The sequence below is a fragment of the Mirounga angustirostris genome, unplaced genomic scaffold (assembly GCF_029215605.1).
Source record: "Mirounga angustirostris isolate CCGP_5_RB_7025 unplaced genomic scaffold, mMirAng1.0.hap1 SCAF_6, whole genome shotgun sequence".
In the NCBI taxonomy this organism is placed as follows: Eukaryota; Metazoa; Chordata; class Mammalia; order Carnivora; family Phocidae; genus Mirounga; species Mirounga angustirostris.
Window position 1 is genome coordinate 98,278,892 of NW_026991714.1, and position 24,373 is coordinate 98,303,264.

Genomic DNA, 24,373 nt, shown 5'->3' on the forward strand with positions numbered 1-24,373 from the left:
CTAACTGAGCCACCCAGGCGCCCCAGGTTGTCTCTTTAAATGACCTTTAAAGGTCTCATTCTCTGTGCTAAAGTCTAAAGATTTTTTTCTTTAAAGATGGCTATATGGGCGCCTGGGTGGCTCAGTTGGTGAAGCGACTGCTTTCGGCTCAGGTCATGATCCTGGAGTCCCGGGATCGAGTCCCGCATCGGGCTGCCTGCTCGGCAGGGAGTCTGCTTCTCACTCTGACCCTCCCCCCTCTCATGTGCTCTCTCTCATTCTCTCTCAAATAAATAAATAAAATCTTTAAAAAAAAATAAAAGATGACTATAAACTGCTGCGAAAATGACACAAGCTAAAATACAGAGGAGCGCTTCCTTCACAGAAGGACATACAAGATTCCATTGGAAGTAACTGAAACAAACAAACAAAAAAGCCTTATACCAAGATACAGAGAGGAGAACACTGGGCTGGGAATCAAGAATTGTTACTGTAGACTCAGCCCCACCACTGGTTTTTCGTATAAAACCTGGACTAGTCACACCACTCACTGGATCTCAGTTTCCTTATTTGAAACCTAGGAGTTGATCTCAAAAATCCCTTTCAGGTCAAAGACAACTCTGAATCCCACACTTTCCCTGGCTTCCTAATATACTTGTTCCAGGCTACCTAATTCCTTGCTGGTCCATCATCAGCCTCATTTGATGGATTCTACTCCTCTCTCCCTCTGTCCTTACACAGCCCACTCTTAGCTGCCAGAGTTCCATGCCTCTTCTGTTGCCCTACATGTTCTCTCTAAGCAATGCCCTCCAGGTCTATGTTTTCAACTACCACCAGTAGAGAGTTCTTGGAGGGTTTTAGTCTCCCTGTAACACCAGGACCAATGCATGGAATACCTATATGCTGAATAGGTTAAGTCCATGAATCGATGAGAAAATGGCAGCTTATCACTGCAGAAACAATGAATAAATCTTAACCGAAAGAAAAAAACATGCAGACAAAATGCTAAAACAATTAAACAGTAAAAGAAAAGCTAATATCTGAAACAAGGAAAAGGGATATCCACCACAACTTTAATTCTCAAGCAAATTTAAATTACTCCAAAATAAATAATAAGGAAGGACCAGAAAGGTATATAGTGAGGGAGGGTAAACAAGGATAAAGAAATAATTAGGAACAACAGAGAACAAAAATTAAGTTTGTAATTATTACAGAAAATCAATAGAGACCAGAATGACAGAAATACTACAAAACAATGAAACAAATCAGGAGAATGACTACTTAAACATTTATCTGTTTATCACAGTGAAGACTAATGCACTGAGACCCACCCCCTGTTCTAGACATAGGCAATCTGCTCCAAAGAAATAATAAAGAACAAAGCATTTATAAATTAAACCCATTTATTACAGCCTTTTTTTTTTAAGGGAGGGAGCTACTGGTAAATTTAAGACCACTGCAGAAAAAAAGAATATGAAAAATAAACCCAAATCTAAAAGCACGATAAGCCTCATTTTTTTAAACTACCATTATTAAAATATATATCAAAATCCTGGCAAGCTGACTGTGGTTATGGTTACAGAACTCTACAAATATACTAAAAGTCACTGAGTTGTAAATAATAATAAAATAAATAAAAATAATTAAAATCCAGATACAGGACAGAGGCGCCTGGGTGGCTCAGTCGTTAAGCGTCTGCCTTCGGCTCAGGTCACGATCCCAGGGTCTTGGAATTGAGTCCCGCATCAGGCTCCCTGCTCCACGGGAAGCCCGCTTCTCCCTCCTCCACTGCCCCTGCTTGTGTTCCCTCTCTCGCTGTGTCTCTATCAAATAAATAAATAAAATCTTTTAAAAATAAATAAATAATAAAATCCAGACACAGGACATTTATTTTATTTTTTTTTTAAAGATTTTATTTATTTATTCATGAGAGAGAGAGAGAGAGGCAGAGGCAGAGGGAAAAGCAGGCTCCCCATGGAGCAGGGAGCCCGATGCGGGACTCGATCCCAGGACCCTGGGATCATGACCTGAGCTGAAGGCAGACGCTTAACCGACTGAGCCACCCAGGCGTCCCCAGACACAGGACATTTAAACATTGCTAACAACCTTCTATAATGATTACAAAATTCTCAGAGAATTCTAGCAATATGTAAAAGGTGGTAAAATTTCCAAATATCTTTGATGAAGTAATCCACTTGGGAGATTTTAACGCCAAGAAATAAGTGTCCCGGGGCGCCTGGGTGGCTCAGTTGGTTAAACGACTGCCTTCGGCTCAGGTCATGATCCTGGAGTCCCGGGATCGAGTCCCACATCTGGCTCCCTGCTCAGCAGGGGGTCTGCTTCTCACTCTGACCCTCCCCCCTCTCATGTGCTCTCTCTCTAATAAATAAATAAAATCTTAAAAAAAAAAAAAAGAAATAAGTGTCCCATAGGTCAACCCTTCCACTTGTATACTCTCATTCCTTCTCCCATATTCAAGACATAGCTGACCTTTCCCATCTCTCATGATGACTTCTGCCCTTTCTATGGAATTCTCCCCATCTGCATATGAACACATTATACCTGTCATCTTCAAAACAACAACAAAGCTCTCTTAGCTCCACATAAGCCTCTGGCTACCCTTCCATTTCTATGTGTCCCTCATATAACAAACCCTCACTATAGCTGTCTAACTCCCTGTCTCCAAATCCTCCTCTACCATTCTCCCTTGACATCCTTCTTATCACATTTTCTCCCCTGGAATCACTGCTGCCTTTTCTTTCCCTCACACTCCACATCCAATCCAAACTACCAGTTCTACCGCTAAAGTCTGACTAAAGTCCAACTGATTCTCATCACTTCCACAACTCTCACTGTGGTCTCAGCCAAAGAAAATTTATATAAATGGAAGCTGTGCCTATTTATTTATTTAATTTTTTTTAAAAGATTTTATTTATTTCAGAGAGAGAATGAGAGACAGAGAGCACGAGACGGAGGAGGGTCAGAGGGAGAAGCAGACTCCCCGCTGAGCAGGGAGCCCGATGCAGGGCTCGATCCCAGGACTCCAGGATCATGACCTGAGCCGAAGGCAGTCGCCTAACCAACTGAGCCACCCAGGCGCCCCAGCTGTGCCTATTTAAAGAAAAAGAAAATGTTGCTCACTTAAGGGGAAAAGAAAGAAAAAAAAAAAGTTTTCTGGGGCGCCTGGGTGGCTCAGTCCTTAAGTGCCTGCCTTCGGCTCAGGTCATGATCCCAGGGTCCCGGGATCGAGCCCCACATCGGGCTCCCTGCTCCGCGGGAGGCCTGCTTCTCCCTCTCCCACTTGCCCTGCTTGTGTTCCCTCTCTCACTGTGTCTCTCTCTGTAAAATAAATAAATAAAATCTTAAAAAAAAAAAAAAGGAAATTACATCACAACCCTCCATGCAAGCAAGCTCTCCATCGGCCTCTTATCTAATCAGAATAGCAGCCAGAGTCCTGACATGGCTTATGAGGCCCCAGGAAAGCTACTTCTGCTCCTTCCTTCCTCACTCTGCTCCCGCCACACTGGCAGGTGTGCATCACCCGAGGGGCTTTTGCCTAGAATGCTCTTCCTGGGGAGAGCTGCGCAGCTACCTCTTTCATCTTCATGCTTCACCTCCACATCATCTTATCGGAGAGGCCTTTCACAATCATTCAGTGGAAATCATATGTCCCACCACCACTACTACCAACTCCATGTTCCTTCTTAGGTTGTTCTACCCTGCATTTACCACAGTCCGCACCCCCCCATCATTGTTTACTTGTTCAGTAGTACAGAATCCCCATGAAGTCAGCTGCTTTCCCCTCCCCCACCCCCGCTATGATAATCCCAGCACCTAGAACATTACCTGGCACATATTAGGCACTCAATAAATATTTGCTGAATGAGTAAACAATGATAGAGAAAAAATGTATTACTTATAAACTTATATGAATGCTTCTTTAAGGGGAAAAACAATAAAATACCAAATGCCAAACCGAGTTAAATGGTTAAACCCAGTATTTGAACAGATAGCACAAATCCACAAGACAATCAACATGTGACACAGTCCATATAGGATAGTAATAGAAATGCATACGAAATTAGGACCCCCAGACTATTTACAAATTGGTTATTTTATTTAAAAAACATACTGACAGGAGCACCTGGCTGGCTCAGTCGGTGGAGAATGCGACTCTTGATCTTTGAATTCAAGTCCCACATTGGGTGTAGAGATTACTTAAAAAAAAAAATGTTAAAAACATACTGATATACAAAAATCAGAAGATTTTATTATAACGAAAGTAGAATTTCTATTCATTAGATTATTTTTTGTTCTGGAAAGACACTCAGGACTGTAATTTATAAAATAAGCAAACAAAAAAGCTAGTTGTACTAACTAGACCTTTAAAAAGCTTTAATTCAACGTACAGAATAAAATCCTGATCTGAACATATGAACACCATATAAACAAAATGAGTTTCTTACAGAGAGAGCTGCATCTGGGGGAAGTCACCTGAAGTGTATTTATGCATGAAATCTCTGGCCCATTTAGAAAATGAAGGAAGATACTCCTCTACTTCTTGTTTTATCTCCTCTTGATTCAGATTTAAGCGATACCTGCAAAATAAGAGATTAAACAAGAAAGCATAAATATGGAAAAAGTAAATAAGGACAAAAACATCCAAATAAACAAGTTATCCATCAACTAATTAACGGATGTATAATGTGATGTATACATGGGGCACCTGGCTGCCTCAGCTGGTAGAACATAGAGTGTGCGACTCTTGATCTCGGAGTCATGGGTTCAAGCCCTACATTGGGGATAGAGTGTACTTTAAATAAAGAAAATCCTTTTTTTTTTAAAGATTTTATTTATTTATTTGACAGAGAGAGACACAGTGAGAGAGGGAACACAAGCAGGCGGAGTGGGAGAGGGAGAAGCAGGCTTCCCGCGGAGCAGGGAGCCCAATGCAGGGCGCGATCCCAGGACTCTGGGACCATGACCCGAGCTGAAGGCAAACGCTTAACCACTGAGCCAACCAGGCGCCCCATAAAATCTTCTTTTTAAATGTGGTGTATACATAGAATGGAATATTATTCAGCCTTAAAACAGAAGAGAGCAGAGGCCTATCAGTCCACCAAAAGAACTGATTCAGCAGAGAAAACAAAATTAGCAACCCTAGCTCTGCCAAGATTGCTTCTCCTGAGCACAGTGGCAACCTCAAGCTGAAAGAGAAGCTGACATTCCTCAGGGGAGCAACTGCTAATACAAGAAAGCCCCAAATAATCACACATTCAGACTACCAGAGGCAAAGGTTATCCTTGCAAAAGGCTGCTTGAAATCTGGCAAAGTCCTTGGCTAGCAGCAACATGCCACACCTTAGCACTTACGCCCCTGACACAGCCATCGGATGTCACCACATGCCAGGCCCCAGCCACTAGGCTGTGTGGCGAGAAGAGGCCTGAAGGCAAGGTGAGCAAGACCAGCTCTGCCCATTGCAGTGGGTGCCCCTGAACCCACGGGGCACACCAGGATGTCCAGGGCCCTGCTCAGCCTGTTCTATGACTAGTGTCTTCATGGTTTAAAGCCCATCATATGTACCATGATGTATACTACTTAATCTTACAAAAAGAATCTACACACATCTAACAGGTGAATCCAAGTAAAGAGTATATGAATGCTGTCTGCACTAATCTTGCAACATTTCTCTAAATTTGAAATTATTTCCAAATAAAAAGATTTTTTAAATGTTTTAAGCACATATATTCTCTGGCCCAACAATTCTACTTTTACGTATTTAACCCAAATATATGCCTCACAGGTATGAAATAAAGGATATATAAAGGTATTTCCTGGTTTTTTTTTTTAAGATTTATTTATTTATTAGAGGTACAGAGAGCAAGAGAGAGTGACCAGAGACAGAAGCAGAGGGAGAGGGAGAGAAAATCTCAAGCAAACTCCACACTGAGCACGGAGCCCAAGGCAGGGCTCAATCCCACGATCCCAAGATCATGACTTGAGCTGAAATCAAGAGTTGGACGCTCAACCAACTGGGCCACCCAGGGGCCCCTAAAGGTATTTCTTATACAATTGCTAATAAAAGCAAAGACTGAAATGCCAGAGGGATACTTAAATAAATTATAATACATTCATACAATGAAATATTATGCCATTATTAATGAAAAATGACAGTTCAGGGGCACCTGGGTGGCTCAGCGGCTGGTTGAGTATCGGACTCTTGATTTCAGCTCAGGTCATGGTCCTGGGATTATGAGATCAAGCCCTGCAACAGGCTCAGCGCTGGGCTGGGTGTGGAGCCTGCTTAAGTTTTTCTCTCTCCCTCTCCTTCTGCTTCTACCACCCCCCACCCACTCTTTCTCTCAAAAAAAAAAAAAGAGTCAGCTCAGTAAGCACTAATATGGAATGATCACCAAGCTTAACCTTTAAGTGCACAATAATGTGCATAGTATTCTACAATTTACCTAACAAAAAAAAAATGTGTACACATACCCACACACACATACCATCACACATAAACATTTGAAATCTCTGTGTAAGGACATGCAAGAAACTGGTAACAGTGGTTGCCTTTGGGGCACCTGAGCAGCTCAGTTGATTAAGTGTCTGCCTTCAGCTCAGGTCGTGATCCCAGGGTCCTGGGATTGGATTCCTCATCGGGGCTCCCTGGGATTGAGTCCCACATTAGGTTCCTTGTCTTCTGCATTTAAATTCTCCTTTATTATTTTAGCCAAGTCACAGCAAAACAACATGTAACAGCCTGGTCTTTCCAGATATTATTAAGATACTTAAGGTAGGATCTTCAAGCCTAGACTTTTATAGGTATTAACAAGAGGGTAAAGCATAGAAGATAAAAATCTGGGGGCACCTGGGTGGCTCAGTGGGTTAAGCATCCAACTGTTGATTTAGCTCAGGCCTTGATCTCAGGGCTGTGAGTTCAAGCCCCACGGTGCGCTCCACACCGGGTGTGGAGCCTGTATTTAAAATAAAATCTGTTCTGGGGCGCCTGGGGTGGCTCAGTCATTAAGCGTCTGCCTTCGGCTCAGGTCATGGTCCCAGGGTCCTGGAATCGAGCCCCGCATTGGGCTCCCTGCTCTGCGGGAGGCCTGCTTCTCCCTCTCCCACTCCCCCTGCTTGTGTTTCCTCTCTTGCTATCTCTGTCAAAAAATAAATAAAAATCATGGGGCGCCTGGGTGGCTCAGTCGGTTAAGCGACTGCCTTCGGCTCAGGTCATGATCCTGGAGTCCCGGGATCGAGTTCCACATCGGGCTCCCTGCTCGGCAGAGAGCCTGCTTCTCCCTCTAACCCTCCCCCCTCTCATGTACTCTCTCTCTCTCATTCTCACTCTCTCAAATAAATAAATAAATCTTTAAAATAAATAAATAAATAAATAAATAAATAAAAATCTTAAAAAAACAAACAAACAAAAAATAGTAAAATAAAATCTGTTCTAAGGACTGTAATAAGATAGAAGGATCGATGAGAGGGTAGAAAAGAACTTTCAACCTGTTGTTTTAGGGCCTGGGAATTTTTTAAAAAGTTTCCACTTGATGGGACGGACGCCTGACTGGTTCAGTCAGTAGAGCATGCAACTCTTGATCTTGGGGTAGTGAGTTTTCATCCCACACATGGGGCAGAGTTTACTTTAAAAAAAAAAAAAAGCGGCACTATGGCTTCCTACTTGCTCACTTTCTTAGACCCTTTAATCTGAAGTAGCAGCTGCTATGTTGTGAGGAGAGGCTCACGTGGCAAGAAACTGAAGCCTCATGACAACAGCTGTGAGTGTATCATCGTGGAGGCAGGTCCTCCCTTCAAAGGACTGCAGCTCCAAATGGGAGACCCTGAGCCCGAAGCATCCAGCTAAGCCACCTCTGCATTCCTAACCTACAGAAACTATAAGATAATTGATTACTTGTCATTTTAAGCCACTAAGTTTTTTGTTTGTTTGTTTTTTTAAGCTACTAGGTTTTGATTTGTTTCAGGGCAATGATCAATACAACACACAACAGGTATCACTGTACGTTGATTAGGGTATGACAAAAAAAGTTAAAACTCTGAAATGCCAAGGCGGGGGGCGCCTGGGTGGCTCAGTCGTTGAGCGTCTGCCTTCGGCTCAGGTCATGGTCCCAGGGTCCTGGGATCGAGTCCCACGTCGGGCTCCCTGCTCGGCGGGAAGCCTGCTTCTCCCTCTCCCACTGCCCCTGCTTGTGTTCCTGCTCTGGCTATCTCTCTCTCTCTCTGTCAAATAAATAAATAAATAAATAAATCTTAAAAAAAAAAAAAAAAAAACCTCTGAAATGCCAGAAACAAGTGTTGGCAAGGATGTGGGGGGAAAAAAACCCAAAAACCCTCATGTACTGTTGGTGGGAATGCAAACTAGTGCAGCCACTGTGGAAACAGTATAGAGGTTCCTCAAAAAATTAAAAATAGGGGCGCCTAGGTGGCTCAGTCAGCTAAGAGTCTGCCTTCAGCTCAGGTCATGATCCCGGGGTCCTAGGATCAAGCCCTGAGTTGGGCTCCCGGCTCAGCGGGGAGTGTGCTTCTCCCTCTGCCCCTCCCCCCTGCTCCTGCTCTCTCCCTCTCAAATAAATAAATAAAATATTTTTTAAAAAAATAAAAAAGAAAATGTTTTAGGACAATAGATTATGTCATTAGTAAATCAGTTGTATGGCATTTTAACTCTTTTTTTTAAAGATTTTATTTATTTATTTGAGAGAGAGAGCACATGAGAGGGGGGAGGGTCAGAGGCAGAAGCAGGCTCCCTGCCGAGCAGGGAGCCCAATGCGGGACTCGATCCGGGGACTCCAGGATCATGACCTGAGCCGAAGGCAGTCGCTTAACCAACTGAGCCACCCAGGCGCCCCCAGTTGTGTGGCATTTTAGAACATGTATTTTCCACATAAACAGGGAAAGAGAATTACATCTGGGGAAAAATTACATTACAACTAGTTTGGAAATCAAAATTACCCCTAATAAAAATACTTCTGTGAAAAAACATGGTCTGCAACAAGAGTCACAAAGAAACAGCAGAATATGTTGACGCTCTGCATGTAGTCACTCATAAAATGCCAACAATTAGCCATTTGTGGGCTTATGTATATTTTCTCCACTGTCACAAAAAGTCAGCAAAATAGGTATTATCACCTTTTTCAAAATTTTTAAGTAACCTGTTCAATCCTAAAACTGGCAAAGCTAGAATTTAAAACTAGGTCCATCTGACTCCCAAACCCATACAATTTACAGTATGTCACATTTCTAGAAGTAAGCCAAATGTTTTTCACACTCTCAGAGAGCAGCTGAAGAGTCTATTGTGCAGGTGTACAGAATATCCAGATATTTTTAGCTCAAGAGTTTCTATTCTGCAATTTCAGAAGCTCCTCACAGAACTGCAGTGGGGTACTACATCCCTGAATCTGCATTCTAGTATTACTCTGATTTATATTTAATAGTCTAATAACCAAATACCTTATAATAGATTACAGGAAAGAATGTTCTATAATAAAATAGTACCTACAGTACATCTTGTAACTACTTACATGTCCTTAAGATGCCTTATTTCTTGAACAGTTTGAAAAGCAAATTCTTGTAGCTTTTCTGGGGCAAAGCTATTGCTTATTGCTTTTTGAAATACTTCATGAAGAACTGTACCAATCAGCATTTGGTGTGTGGCCGGTTCAGAGCTCTATTAAAAAAAAAAATCATACATTTTACTACAAGACATATTAACAGACATGATCCCATATTTATTACCTATCCTATTAAACCACCACAGCCAAAGTGCACTGGTGAGACAAATGCCAAAATATTAAACAATTTTTTTTTCTAGTTAGTAAAATTATAGATGACTTTCACTTTAAGATTTTTTTTTTAATTTATTCATTTGAGAGAAAGAGAGAGCACAAGCATGGGGAGAGGCAGAGGGAGAAGCAGACTCCCCACTGAAAAGGGAGCCCAACGTGGGACTCAATCCCAGGGCCCTGAGATCATGACCTGAGCCAAAGGCAGACGCTCAACTGACTGAGCCACCCAGGTGCCCAACTTGCACTTTCTTCTATTCAGAATTACCTGATTTTACAAGCATGTTATTTTTTTAAAAATCAGTAATTTCCATTTTGAAATCAATAGAAGTAACCCTATATGAAAAAGTTCAATGTATTCTCAAACGCTTAACATATTCTTTTCTAATTTCACTTTATAATCTACTCAAATAAAACCCAATAAAGCCATAACTCCTAAATTCATGTAAGTGAAAGATATTACTCAAACAGGGGTGCCTGGGTGGCTCAGTCGTTAAGCGTCTGCCTTCAGCTCAGGTCATGATCCCAGGGTCCTGGGATCGAGCCCCGCATCGGGCTCCCTGCTCTGCGGGAAGCTTGCTTCTCCCTCCCCCAGCCCCCTGCTTGTGTTCCTTCTCTCGCTGTCAGATAAATAAATAAAATCTTTAAAAAAAAAAAAAGATATTACTCAAACAAGCTTTAAACTTACAACAGAGATTTCTGACGAGTTTCCTCCACTCAAAAAGAAACAGTATTTTAAAAAAGAAAAAAAAGACACAGTATTTCTCAATTAACTCTATTCTTAGCCTAAACCTTCCTCTTAAAGATACCAAAGTAGATAAAGCCACCAAAACATGCTTCAGGAATTTTAAAAATTAATTTACAGGGGCGCCTGGGTGGCTCAGTCGTTAAGCGTCTGCCTTAGGCTCAGGTCATGATCCCAGGGTCCTGGGATCAAGCCCCGCATTGGGCTCCCTGCTCAGTGGGAAGCCTGCTTCTCCCTCTCCCACTCCCTGTTTGTGTTCCCTCTCTCACTGTGTCTCTCTCTGGCAAATAAGTAAAATCTTAAAAAAAAAAAAAAAAAATTTAATTTACAGAGGGACTCTCTATACTATTTATGTAAGTTTTTCTGAGTCTAAAATTATTGCAAAATAAAAGGTTTTTATAAAAATTTTAAAATATTCAGGTCTGCTTTATAAAATATGGTTAAAAGAGAAGTCAATAGACCCCCCCCACCACCAATGAAAATATCAAGCTGATTTTTCTACAATTAGGGGCGCCTGGGTGGCTCAGTCATTAAGCGTCTACCTTCAGCTCAGGTCATGATTCCAGGTCCTGGGATTGAACCCCGTATCAGGCTCCCTGCTCGGCAGGAAGGCTGCTTCTCCCTCTCCCACTCCCTCTGCTTGTATTCCCTCTCTCGCTGTGTCTCTCTCTGTCAAATAAATAAATAAAATCTTTAAAAAAATAAATAAAAGTTAAAACTACAATTAATTGATAACTAAGACTATTGGAAAATGTCTATTTAGGCATTTTTCCTTCTTTTTTTTTTTCTTTGCTCAGCTGTATTTTTGGCTTTCTACATACATATAAATTGTATAATTTAAAAAATACCCCAGGGGCACCTGGGTGGCTCAGTCGTTAAAGCATCTGCCTTCGGCTCAGGTCATGATCCCAGGGTTCTGGGATCGAGCCCTGCATCAGGCTCCCTGCTCCACGGGAAGCCTGCTTCTCCCTCTCCCACTCCCCCTGTTTGTGTTCCCTCTATCACTGTGTCTGTCAAATAAATAAAATTTTTTAAGAAAAAAATACCCCGAAAGGAAGAAACTCTTTTAACAAATAAAACCCAGGGGCGCCTGAGTGGCTCAGTCGTTAAGTGTCTGCCTTCGGCTCAGGTCATGATCCCAGAATCCTGGGATCGAGCCCCACATTGGGCTCCCTGGTCAGCGGGGAGCCTGCTTCTCCCTCTCCCACTCCCCCTGCTTGTGTTCCCTCTTTCACTGTGTCTCTCTCTGTCAAATAAATAAATAAAATCTTTAAAAAAATAAAAAATAAAACCCAGGTTCTTCAACAAATGGCACTGAAGCAAAGAGGGTGAGTATAAGGCAGAACCAACAGAGATTAAAAGAAACTCAGGAGGGCGCCTGGGTGGCTCAGTTGGTTAAGCGACTGCCTTCAGCTCAGGTCACGATCCTGGAGTCCTGGGATCGAGTCCCGCATCGGGCTCCCTGCTCAGCGGGGAGTCTGCTTCTCCCTCTGCCCCTCCCCCCTCTCATGCTCTATCTCATTCTCTCTCTCAAATAAATAAAATCTTAAAAAAAAAAGAAGAAACTCAGGAGACATACCAACCAAACATAACACAAAGACCTTGTTTGAGAGAACCTGGCTGGCTTAGAGGAGCACGCAAATCTTGATCTTGGGGTTGTGGGTTTGAGACCTACACTGGGGTTAGAGACTACTTAAAAAAACTACAATCTTAAGGGGTGCCTGGGTGGCTCAATTGGTTAAGCATTTGACCCTTAATAACCACTCAGGTCATGATCTCACAGTCTTGTGATCAAGCCCTGCCACAGGCTCTGTGCACTCAGCGCAGAGACTGCTTCATATTCTCTCTCCTTCCCATCCTCTCTGTCAAATAAATAAAATCTTTAAAAAATAATAAATACAGTCTTCAAAAAAAAAAGAAAAAAAAAAAGACCTTGTTTGGATTCTGTCTGATTCTAAGAAAACAACTGAATAAAAAGATATTTTCTTGGGAACCTGGGTGGCTCAGTCGGGTTAAGCATATGCCTTTGGCTCAGGTCATGATCTCAGAGTCCTGGGATGGGTCCAGCATCAGGCTCCCTGCTCAGCGGGGAGCCTATTTCTCCCTCTGCCTGCCGTTCCCCCTGCTTGTGCTCTTTCTCCCTCTCTGAAAAATAAATAAAATCTAAATCTATCTATCTATCTATCTATCTATCTTTTTAAAAAAAGATTTTATTATTTGAGAGAGAGAGCACAAGCGAGAGAGAGAGAGAGAGAGAGAGAGAGAGTGAGTGCACAAGCAGGGGGGAGGGGCAGAGGAAGAGAGAGAAGCAGATTCCCCACTGAGCAGGGAGTCTGATTCAGGGCTCGATCCCAGGACCCCAGGATCATGACCTGAACTGAAGGCAGATGCTTCATCAACTGAACCATACAGGAGCCCCTTAAAAGATATTTTCAATAAAAGACATTACAGGAGCGCCTGGGTGGCTCAGTCAGTTAAGCGTCCAACTTTTGATCAGCTCAGATCACATGATCTCAGGGTCATGAGATGGAGCTGCACGACGGAGCTATATCCAGCTTGGTGCTGAGCATAGAGCCTGCTTGAGATTCTCCCTCCCTCTCCCCCCACCTGCAAGGACACTCTCTCTCTCTCAAAAAAAAATAAAAATAAAAAGATAAAAGATGCTACAGATAGGGGCGCCTGGGTGGCTCATTCGTTAAGCGTCTGCCTTCGGCTCAGGTCATGATCCCAGGATCCTGGGATCGAGCCCCACATCAGGCTCCCTGCTCAGCGGGAAGCCTACTTCTCCCTCTCCCACTCCCTCTGCTTGTGTTCCCTCTCTCGCTGTGTCTCTCTCTCTGTCAAATAAATAAATAAAATCTTTAAAAAAAAAAAAAAAGATGCTACAGATAAATTGGGCATTATAATAATTTAAGGAATTACTGTTCATTTGTATGATAAAGATATATTTTTTAAAGATCCTCAGCTTTCATTTACTTGCAAAATAATGTTTGAAAACAGCAAAATGGATACATGGGAGTTTACTTAAAAAAAAAGTGTGGGGCGCCTGCGTGGCTCAGTCCGTTAAGCATCTGCCTTCTGCTCAGGTTATGGTCCCAGAGTCCTGGGATCGAGCCCCACATCGGGCTCCTTGCTCAGCGGGGAGCCTGCTTCTCCCTCTCTCTCTGCCCTCCCCCTGCTCATTCTTGTTCTCTCTCATTCTCTCTCAAATTAATAAATAAAATCTAAAAAAAAAAGAAAAAGTGTAAAAGTGCTCTGTAACTCTAAAACCCTGTAGAAACATTAGCTGTTAATATTATTCACCCTAAAAGTTTCATTCAGGACAGCTCTTCTCATACACCGAATACTACTGGCTATGCTTGTGCCAGAAATCAGCATGTCTGGATATAGAATTAAATATCCAAAATCTTCATCTATTATCCAAGTATCAGATAGGCAGTCTCCCTCCAAATGAATGATGTCCCCTGGCTCCACTGGTAAAGAGCACCTACGAACAAAGCAAAGTATACATAGTTTAGATTCCTACATTTAAACATATTAAGGAAGCCTCAAAAGTAAATGAATATTTTATCTGAAGGAATAGTATTTGTAAATTTCTGGGTCTTTCAAAAAAATTTAATACTAGGATGCAGTCTTTTGAATCAACTCCTAGTCACTCTACTCCTTTCTACCTTTGAAATATACCTGAGAATACTCAAGGGTCTTCCTTAAATACCCAAAAGGAAAACTGCTTAATGTTATCATCTACTGCAAAAGCTACAAATCTTTAATAGTGTTAGTACATAGCTCCAATTATGGATTAGGTTGTTTCTTTTTTTTTTTTTTTTTTAAAGATTTTATTTATTTATTTGAGAGAGAGAGAGCATGAAAGGGGGGAGGGTCGGAGGGAGAAGCAGACTCCCTGCCGAGCAGGGAGCCCGATGCAGGACTCGATCCAGGGACTCCAGGATCATGACCTGAGCCGAAGGCAGTCGCTTAACCAACTGAGCCACCCAGGTGCCCGGATTAGATTGTTTCAATAATAATTCTCTCATTCTTAAGACTTCTAGCATATCGGGGCACCTAGGTGGCTCAGATGGTTAAGCGTCTGCCTTCGGCTCAGGTCATGATCCCAGGATCCTGGGATCGAGCCCCGCATCAGGCTCCCTGCTTGGCAGGGAACCTGCTTCTCCCTCTCTCTCTACTGTTCCCTCTCGCTCTATCAAATAAATAAAATCTTTAAAAAAAAAAAAAAGACTTCTAGCATATCTACAGTTTCTGTAAGTCTTGAGGCATGAAGCCAAACCCAATGTGTTAATAAAATCATATTTATAATTTTTATCTAGACAAAGAGCCTAAATAGACAAAAATTAGACCTCCACTTTCTTGCATTTCCCCTTCATCCCTCACATACCATACTTTGCTTGAGTAGAGAAATCTAGGGTTTAAGAATGTTCGTATGCTGTAATTAATTTTGCTCTTAGTGAAAAGCTGCAATCTTAAAAAGTACTGGGAAATTTTGGAAGTAGTCATTTATAAGTCCCTTTGTAGTTAATTTTCAAATGACAATAAAAACCAAGTTCCAGAATAAGGAGCTGGAGATGCTGGGGTAACAAGCACAATTTTTACATGAAATTAATTCAGGTTCACATCTACTCCCTTTATTAACAATTAAATTACAGCAACATCCACACAAGCCTATGTGATGAGTTTTAAGATGGTACCCTTAAGCCAGATAGGTGCTCAAAGTCACAGGAAAATTACCAGTTATTCCTAAGGATACACAGTTCTTTATTTTCTAGTGACTGGGAAGCAGTGATGATTAGGTGTTTTTCATGGGTTCCTTCTTCATTCTGTACAATATTGACTGCTAATACCAGGTACCGGTTATCCATTCCTCGGCTCAGAACTGTTTTAGAAAAGGAAGCTTCCACCTTCTTCTGAAATCTGAAACATATACAAACACAACTACTGTACCATGAAATAAGAAGCCATCGAATTTCCTTTAATTACAAACCAACCTTCTCAATTTTCTAGGTTTGTTTCTTCTAGAAAGCTTATCATAATGACCATTAGCTAAATAGGTAAAAATTAAGAGAGTAAGGGCACAGCAGAATTCCTATGATAAAAACTTCCCAGAAGTAATGCCATTTAAAACATGCTTATGATATGCATTTTTCCAAATACTGTATAAGTTCTTAGGAGGAGCTCTGTGGGACATCCATGATAATGAGGATTAAGGATAAATTGAAAAATACTAAATAACAAATTCCTACCACTGGTGCAAACCTTCCCAAAGTACAAGCAAAAGGAAATGTCTTGGACACTATCCTTTTTGTAAATGAAAGGGATATTTGTTAGGGAAAAGCATAGTGTGGGTGGTTTGCTGAAGACCTACTGTGAGTCAGCGTTACATTAATCTTTAGGCCTACTTAGAAATCATCTACTCCAAACTACTATTTAATGAAGAAAATCTTTCTATAAAATCTCAGTGAGAATCAACTAGCCCCTACCTCGCAGAGAAAAGCAAGCTTACTACCTGTCATGTTAGCTCATTCCTTCATAGAGCAACTCAGACATTTCTTATTTATAATGGGCAAGTCAACTTCACAATACTTCTATCCATTAATCCTAGCCGCCTGAAAACGATGCAGAATTCTCTAATCGTTCTAGAAAACATTAAGTCCCTCATTAGTCTTTCCAGTTTGACTGCAGTCTTTGTCAGTGACAGTACAACAGAATCCAACGTCATTACCTCTCTAATTGTAATACCCAACCCTAGGCTCTATTACTTTGTAATGGCCTCATTCACCTACTCCAGGAAGCCTCAGGCCATGAATTTCCCAAGGTCGGCTGGGATGCCTTAAGGACTTTCGCAAATGATAATGCTGATCAAAACCCAAAATGCAAAGATCCGTAAACAATAATTAGCATCATTATTATTAATTGAAAATAATTCCACACCATGATTGTGGGTCAAGCTGCCCTAACCATTTAGTCCAGGTTGAGGGTAGAGAGCTCTCCTGGGACAAGATTCCCCAACTAAACCTTGAGAAAAGCATCTACCAGTTGCAATTGCCCTTTACGAGGGCGTTTAAGTGGCTGGCACGCCCTGAATTCAGGCAAGTGATATGAAGAGAAAGAATGAACTGTTGGGTGAGCAGTCTTTGGGCTCTGGCCCGAGTGTGGCCCCAGAGAGAACACTACGAAGCAGACCCCAGCTCCGGAAACTCGTCGGGCGCCCGGAGCCGAGTCATTGAATTCCGAGCCCGGCTCCGCCGAGACGTGGGTGCGGCCTCTCCCGCGCCTTTCTTTCAAATCTCCCGCCTGGCTCCCAGACCCTCCCTCCGCTCCGCTCACAGCTCCGCCGGCCGCTCGGCCTCTTCCTGGAGACTCTTCTTCAGCAGCTCCAGTTCTTCCAGTTGCGCCATGGCAGGCGCGGAGAATGCAAACTGTCGCCAGGTAAAATCAGGGAAACACAGCAGCTCCAACGAGAAAAAGAAGCGCGAGTTTGTGAGGCGCCGCGCGCATGCGCCTCCCCGCGTGCTCCCCAGGGACCTGCGCGAAGGGGCCCCTCCCAGCCCCGCGGGTTCCACGCGGAGCCCCGGGTGGCGGTGTTCCGAACAGACAGTCTTTGCTCCCTTGCTTTAGGGTTTGGGAAACAGGGAGTCTTCATAATCCGGCCCAGACTAAATGCTTCCGCACTTTCCTTAGAAACGCCAATCTTTGCTCAACACAGACTCGTAGAACAGAACCAATGGCCCAAACCCAAGTGTCCCTTGTTAGCTTGCAGAATTTTCCATTTGGGGGAGAAACAAACTCCCCTCCTTTTTTTTTAGATTTTATTTATTTTTTTGAGCGAGAGAGAGAGAGAGCACTGGCGGGGAGGGGCAGAGGGAGAAGCAGACTCCCCGCTGAGAACGGAGCCCCAGGCTGGCTGGATCTCAGGACCCTGAGATCATGACCTGAGTGGAAGGCAAGCAGAGGTCTAACCAACTGAGGCACCCAGGTGCCCCTGCCTTTTTTTGGTTTTGTTTTGTTTTTTGCTTTTTGTTTTGTTTTTAAGATTTATTTAGTTTAGGGCGCCTGGGTGGCTCAGTTGGTTAAGCGACTGCCTTCGGCTCAGGTCATGATCCTGGAGTCCCGGGATCGAGTCCCGCATCGGGCTCCCTGCTCGGCGGGGAGTCTGCTTCTCCCTCTGACCCTATCCCCTCTCATGTGTTCTCTCTCTCTCTCTCAAAAAAAAAAAAAAAAATCTTTAAAAAAGATTTATTTAGTTTAGAGAGAGAAAGAGCGCGCGCGAGCATGAGCAGGGAGGAGCAGAGGGAGAGATTAGGGAGCCCCAGGTGGGGCTGAATCTCAACACCACCCAGGAGCCCTTACTCGTCTTTGTTTTGTGGAAAACTCATTGAGAAAATAGAAGCTGTCAGATAGGAACTTCCTCATCATGCCACAACTAAATCTATAAAAGTACTAATATCTGTACTTGTCTTATAACCTATTTCCACTTTTTTCAACAGTGGACAAAGCAATCCTACTTGTACTCGTTCTCGAGGGCATTGCTTCTTCAGCTATGACATAATTGGGTTTAGAGATTACTTAAATTAAAAAAAAATTTTTAAGGGGTGCCTGGGGGCTCAGTCGTTTAAGCCTCTACATTTGGCTGGGGTCATGCCCGGAGTCAGGGCTCCTTGCTCAGCGGGGAGCCTGCTTCTCTCCCTCTGCCCCTCTGTCTGTGGTTCTACCTGTTCTATCAAATAGAAAAAAGATTTTTGTGAAAAAAGATTTTATTTACTTATTTGTCAGAGAGAGACAGAACATAAATAGGGGGAGCGGCAGGCAGAGGGAGAAGCAGGCTCCCCGCTGAGCAAGGAGCCCAATATGGCCCCAGCTGAAGGCAGAAGCTTAACCGACTGAGCCACCCAAGCGTCTCCCCCCCCACCAAAAAATAATCTTTAAAAAAATAATATACTAGGGAATATTTCTGAATGAAAGGTGTTAAAAATAATAAAAATGAATGAAATGTGTTAAAAATAATAAAATGATCACCTCATAAAGCTATCATCCAATTTTATAATTTTTTTAAGATTTTATTTTTTAAGTAATCTCTAAACCCAACATGAGGCTCAAACTCACAACCCCAAGGTCAAGAGTCACATGCTTGTCTGACTGAGCCAGACAGGCACCCCCATCATCCAATTTTATTTATTTATTTATAAGATTTTATTTATTTGTCAGAGAGAGCACAAGCAGGGGCAGCAGGCAGAGGGAGAAGCTGGCTCCCCGCAGAGCAGGGATCCTGGCGCGGGACTCGATCCCAGGACCCTGGGATCATGACCAAAGCCCAAGGCAGATGCTTAACCAACTGAGCCACCCAGGTATCCCCCATCATCCAATTTTAAAATAATCTTTATCAAAAGTTATCTTTTGGAGCAGGCGCCTGGGTGGCTCAGATGGTTAAGCGTCTGCCTTCGGCTTAGGTCATGATCCCAGGGTCCTGGGATCCAGTACCGCCTTGGGCTCCTTGCTCATCCGGGAGCTTGCTTCTCCCTCTGTCTGTCGCTCCCCCTGCTTGTGCTGTGTCTTTCTCTCTCTTTCTCTGACAAATAAAATCTTTTTAAAAAACAAATAAAAAAGTTGTCTTTTACATTCATGTTAATTCATACAAAAATTATGAGAAATTTCTTGAAAAAAAAAGAAAAAGACTTGTCGGTAATAGATACAGATTTTCTACCTGTGACACCACACTCAGCCGGTTTTCCTCCAACCTTACAGGCCCTCCTCGATCTCCTTTACTGTCTCTTCATTTTCTTTTTTTTTTTTAATATTTTATTTATTTATTTGACAGAGAGAGACACAGCGAGAGAGGGAACACAAGCAGGGGGAGTGGGAGAGGGAGAAGCAGGCTTCTCGCGGAGCAGGGAGCCCGATGCGGGGCTCGATCCCAGGACTCTGGGATCATGACCCGAGCCAAAGGCAGACGCTTAAGGACTGAGCCACCCAGGTGCCCCACTGTCTCTTCATTTTCTGCCCAATCTCTGACTGTTGAAAGTTCTCAGAGGTCAGTTCTGAACAAATTTCTCTATCTACCAGCTCCCTAGGTTATTTCATCTATTCTCATGGCTTTAAATAACATCTCTATCCTGCCAGTTCTCAAATTCATATGTATAGACAAGGCTTTTCCTCTCAATTCAAAAATCCAACTACATACTTGATAGCTACACTTAGAAATATTTGGGGATGGGGGGAATTCTTTCATTATAACATGGCCAAAATGGAATTTTTAATTTTCTCGACAGACCTATTATTCTTCCCAATAATAGCACTATCCACCCAGAAGATAAAGCGAGAAACCCAGAAGTTGTCCTGATTCCTTTCTGTTACTACCCACATCCAGTCCATAGGCAGACCCATAGATACACCCTTTAAAACTGTCTTAAATCTCTTCATGCCTTTCCACCTCCAAGGTCACTACCGATCATTATCTCTAACGTAAAAAACTGCAGCACACTCTTAAATGTGCTTCTACACTTGTCTCCCTGCAATTCAGTCCCTTTTCCCAATATTTTATCATGAAAACTTTCAAATGTACAGAATTATATAAAAGGATGATATAATGAGCACCCATATAGCTACCACCTAGATCTTATAATTAACATTTTGCTATCTTTGATTTATCACATGTATATCTATCCATCCCTCTGTACATCCATGAATTCAAGTTTTTTTTTTTAATGCACTAACAAATAGCAGGCATCAGCGCATTTCATCCCTAAACACTTCAGCATGTATATCATTAGCTACAGTTCAATATTTCTTTATGGTACTTTTAAAATTTAATGTAAGTTTTATATGTAAAATGTTTTAATTTACATTTAAAAAATGCACAGATCTTATGTGTACCATTTGATGAATTTTGACAAATGTGTTTAATTCAAACTCCTACTAAGGTAAAGAATGTGTTACCATCACTCCAGAAAGTTTTCTCATGCACCTCGGTGGCTCAGTCGTTAAGTGTCTGCCTTTGGCTCAGGTCCTGATCCCAGAGTCCTGAGATCTAGCCCCACCTCAGGCTCCCTGCTCAGCAGAGAGCCTGCTTCTCTCCTCCCTGCTTGTGCTCTCTCTCTCTCTCTGTCTCTGTCTCTCTCTGCCAAATAAATAAAATCTTTAAAAAATAATAATAAAAAAAAGAGCCTACGGGAATTATGATTGAGATTGCATTTGATCTATAAATCAACTTGGAAAAATTAATTCCTTTACACTATAGTCTTCTAATTCATAAACATGGGTTATCTCTCCATTTATACAAATCTTTAATGTCTCTCAGCAACATTTCTTAATTGTCAGAGTAGAGCTCTTGCACATCTTTTACTAAGTTGCAATATTTTATTTATTTATTTTTTTAAAGACTTTATTTATTTGACAGAGAGAAACATAGCAAGAGAGGGAACACAAGCAGGGTGAGCAGGAGAGGGAGAAGCAGGCTTCCCGCTGAGCAGGGAGCCCGATGCGGGGCTCGATCCCAGGACCCTGGGAACATGACCCGAGCTGAAGGCAGACGCTTAACGACTGAGCCACCCAGGCGCCCCGCAAAGATTTTTTTTTTAAGATTTATTTATTTATTTGAGAGAGAGAGAGAGCACAAGTGGGAGGGGCAGGAGGAGGGACAGAGAATCCTCAAGCAGACACCAAGCTGAGCACAGAGCCCGATGTGGGGCTGGATCTCACAACCCTGAGATCACAACCTGAGCCAAAACCGAGAGTCAGACACTTAACTAACTGACTGTGCCACCTAGGTGCCCCTAAAGATTTTTTTTTTTTAAGTAATCTCTATGCCCAATGTCACGCTTAAACTCAAAACCCACACAAGATTTGCATGCTCCACTGATTGAGCCAGCCAGCCACCCCTGAATTTTTTTTTTAAGGAAGCTCTATGCCCAGCCAGGTACCCCTAAATGAAATTGCAATTGTTTTCCAGGGGTGCTTGGTTGTCTCAGTCCATAGGGCATGTGACTCTTGATCTCAGGGTGGTGAGTTCAAGTCCCACCTTGTGTGTAGAGATTACTTAAAAATAAAATCTTTAAAAAAATAATAAATTGTTTTCCAATTGCTTCCTGATAGTGCATAAAAGTTTATATTTTTAGGGGCACCTGGCTGGCTCAGTTGGTGGAGCATGAGACTCTTGATCTCGTGGTTGTGAGTTCAAGCCCCACATTGGATGAAGAGATTACTTAAAAATAAAATCTTTGACCAGGAGGGTGGGGGGCAGTTACAAATAAAAATGAAAATAAAATCTTCCTTTTTTTTTTTTTTTAAGATTTTATTTATTTGTCAGAGAGAGAGAGGGAGAGAGAGAACAAGCAGGGGGAGTGGCAGGCAGAGGGAGAAACAGGCTCCCCGCCGAGGAAGGAGCCTGATTTGGAACTCTATCCCAGGACTCTGGGATCATGACCTGAGCTGAAGGCAGACGCTTAACCAACTGAGCCACCCAGGCATCCCGAAAATAAAATTTTTTTTAAAAGTGTATATTTTTATATTTACTTTATATTCTGAGATATAAATTCACTTATAGGGCGCCTGGGTGGCTCAGTCGTTAACCGTCTGCTTTCAGGCTCAGGTCATGATCCCGGCGTCTTGGGATCAAACCCCGCATCGGGCTCCCTGTTCTGCAGGAAGCCTGCTTCTCCCTCTCCCACTCCCCCTGCTTGTGTTCCCTCTCTCGCTGTGTCTCTCTCCATCAAATAAATAAATAAAATCTTTAATAAATAAATAAATAAATAAATAAATAAATTCACTTATAATTTCTCATAGTTATGATATAGGTCCATTAAGGCTTTCTATGTAAATAATCATGTCATCTGCAACTAGAGGGAGTTTTACTTCTTCCTTTCTGATCTTTATGCCCTTTATTTCATTTCCTTACCTATGTTCACTGGTTAAATACAAGTTGTGACACTGGGCATCCTTAACTTGTACCTGATCTTAGGGGGAAAGCATTCAATATTTCACCATTAAGTATGATGCTAGCTGTTGGGTTTGTTTTTTTTTAAAAGATTTTATTTATTTATTTGAGAGAGAGAGAGAGCATGAGAGGGGGGAGGGTCAGAGGGAGAAGCAGACTCCCCGCTGAGCAGGGAGCCCGATGCGGGACTCGATCCCGGGACTCCAGGATCACAACCTGAGCCGAAGGCAGTCGCTTAACCAACTGAGCCACCCAGGCGCCCTAGCTGTTGGGTTTTCATGGATAACTGTTATGGTTATCTAATACTATATAAAAACAAAAACAAACTTCCCAAACTTAGTGGCTTAAAACAACAATAATTTTTTTTTAGCTTGTGAAATTTCAATTTGAGCAGAGCTCTGTGGGGAAAGCTTGTTTCTGTTCCACAAAGCATCAGCTGGGAGCTGAAGAATCCGCTTTGAAGGTGGCTTACTCGAATGGCTGGTAAGTTGATGCTGGCTGTCAGTTCCTCTACAGAGGCTGCTTGGCTTCCTCATAGCATGGTGACTGGATTCCAAGGGCAAGCATTCCTAAAGACCAGATGGAAGCCATCTCAGCACTATGAGGTAACCTCAAAAGTCACATAGCATCACTTCCACTGTAGTCTTAGGTCCACCCAGCCAGATTTAGGAGGTGAACATAGTCTCTACCTCTTGATGGGCTGTTAATGACACATGAGAAGAGCATGTGAGATGGGACGTATTGTTGGAAAATGTAATCTGACAAAATGCCCCCTTATCAGATTGAGGAAGGTCTCTTCTGTTCTAACGTGATTAGTTTTTATAATAAATCAATGGTGAATTTTCCAAGTACTTTTTCTGCATCTATTGAAGGATTTTTCTCCTTTATGCTGTTATTATTGGAAATTACACTATTGACTTTAGATTGTTAAACCATTTGGCAATCCTAGGATAAATTCAACTTGGTTGTGCTATAATAAACTTTTTATGTATCACTGGGTTTAATTTGTTAATATGTTGCCTACTTTATTTTTTATTTTTAAAAATTTTTAAGTAGGGGCGCCTGGGTGGCTCAGTTGGTTAAGCGACTGCCTTTGGCTCAGGTCATGATCCTGGAGTCCCGGGATCGAGTCCCACATCGGGCTCCCTGCTCGGCAGGGAGTCTGCTTCTCCCTCTGACCCTCCCCACTCTCATGTGCTTTCTCTCTCTCATTCTCTCTGTCTCAAATAAATAAATAAAATCTTAAAAAAAAATTTTTTTTAAGTAATCTCTACACCCAACTTATGACCCTGGAATCAAGAGTTGCATGCTCTACCAGCTGAGCCAGCCAGGTGCCTTGATTTGCTAATATCTTATTAAGAATTTCTCCATCTTTGCTTTTGAAAGATACTGTCTGGGGCGCCTGGGTGACTCAGTTGGTTAAGCGTCGGACTCTTTAATTTCAGCTCAGGTCTTGATCTCAGGGTTGTGAGTTCAAACCTTACGCCGGGCTCCACACTGGGCATGGAGCCTACTTAAAGATACTTGGTTTGTGACTTTATTTTCTTGTAACAACTTTTTCAGGTTTGGATATCAGTGGGTTTTCTTTAAGATTTTATTTATTTATTTGATAAAGAGAGAGAGCACAAGCAGGGGGAGGGAGTGGCAGGCAAAGGGAGAGGGAGAAGCAAGCTCCCCACAGACCAGCAGGAGCCTGATGTAGGACTTGATCCCAGGACCCTGGGACCATGACCTGAGCTGAAGGCAGTTGCTTAACCAACTGAGCCACCCGGGGGCCCTGGATATCAGAGTTATACTGGCATCATGAGTTAGGGAATGCTGTCTTATAATTTCTGAGAGTTTGTAGATTATTTTTTTCTTACATGTTCATTAGAATTCACATCTGAGCCTGGAGTTTCTTTTTCTTTGTTT

At 42.4% G+C, this 24,373-nt stretch overlaps 1 protein-coding gene across 2 annotated transcripts in view; it reads right to left on the reverse strand.

Annotated features, from left to right (window-relative positions):
• The window catches only part of DNA2 (DNA replication helicase/nuclease 2), a 47,288-nt gene extending 29,933 nt beyond the window's left edge, over positions 1 to 17,355 (reverse strand). For both annotated transcript variants that reach the window (XM_064594716.1, XM_054508180.2), the window contains exons 1-5: positions 16,861 to 17,355; positions 15,265 to 15,447; positions 13,825 to 14,008; positions 9,516 to 9,661; positions 4,446 to 4,577 (exon numbers count right to left, since the gene is read on the reverse strand). In XM_064594716.1, the coding sequence (XP_064450786.1) occupies positions 4,446 to 4,577; positions 9,516 to 9,661; positions 13,825 to 14,008; positions 15,265 to 15,447; positions 16,861 to 16,931 (716 nt within the window). In that variant the 5' untranslated portion in view covers positions 16,932 to 17,355. The remainder of the gene's footprint in view (positions 1 to 4,445; positions 4,578 to 9,515; positions 9,662 to 13,824; positions 14,009 to 15,264; positions 15,448 to 16,860) is intronic.
• Between the last annotated feature and the right edge of the window lie 7,018 nt (positions 17,356 to 24,373).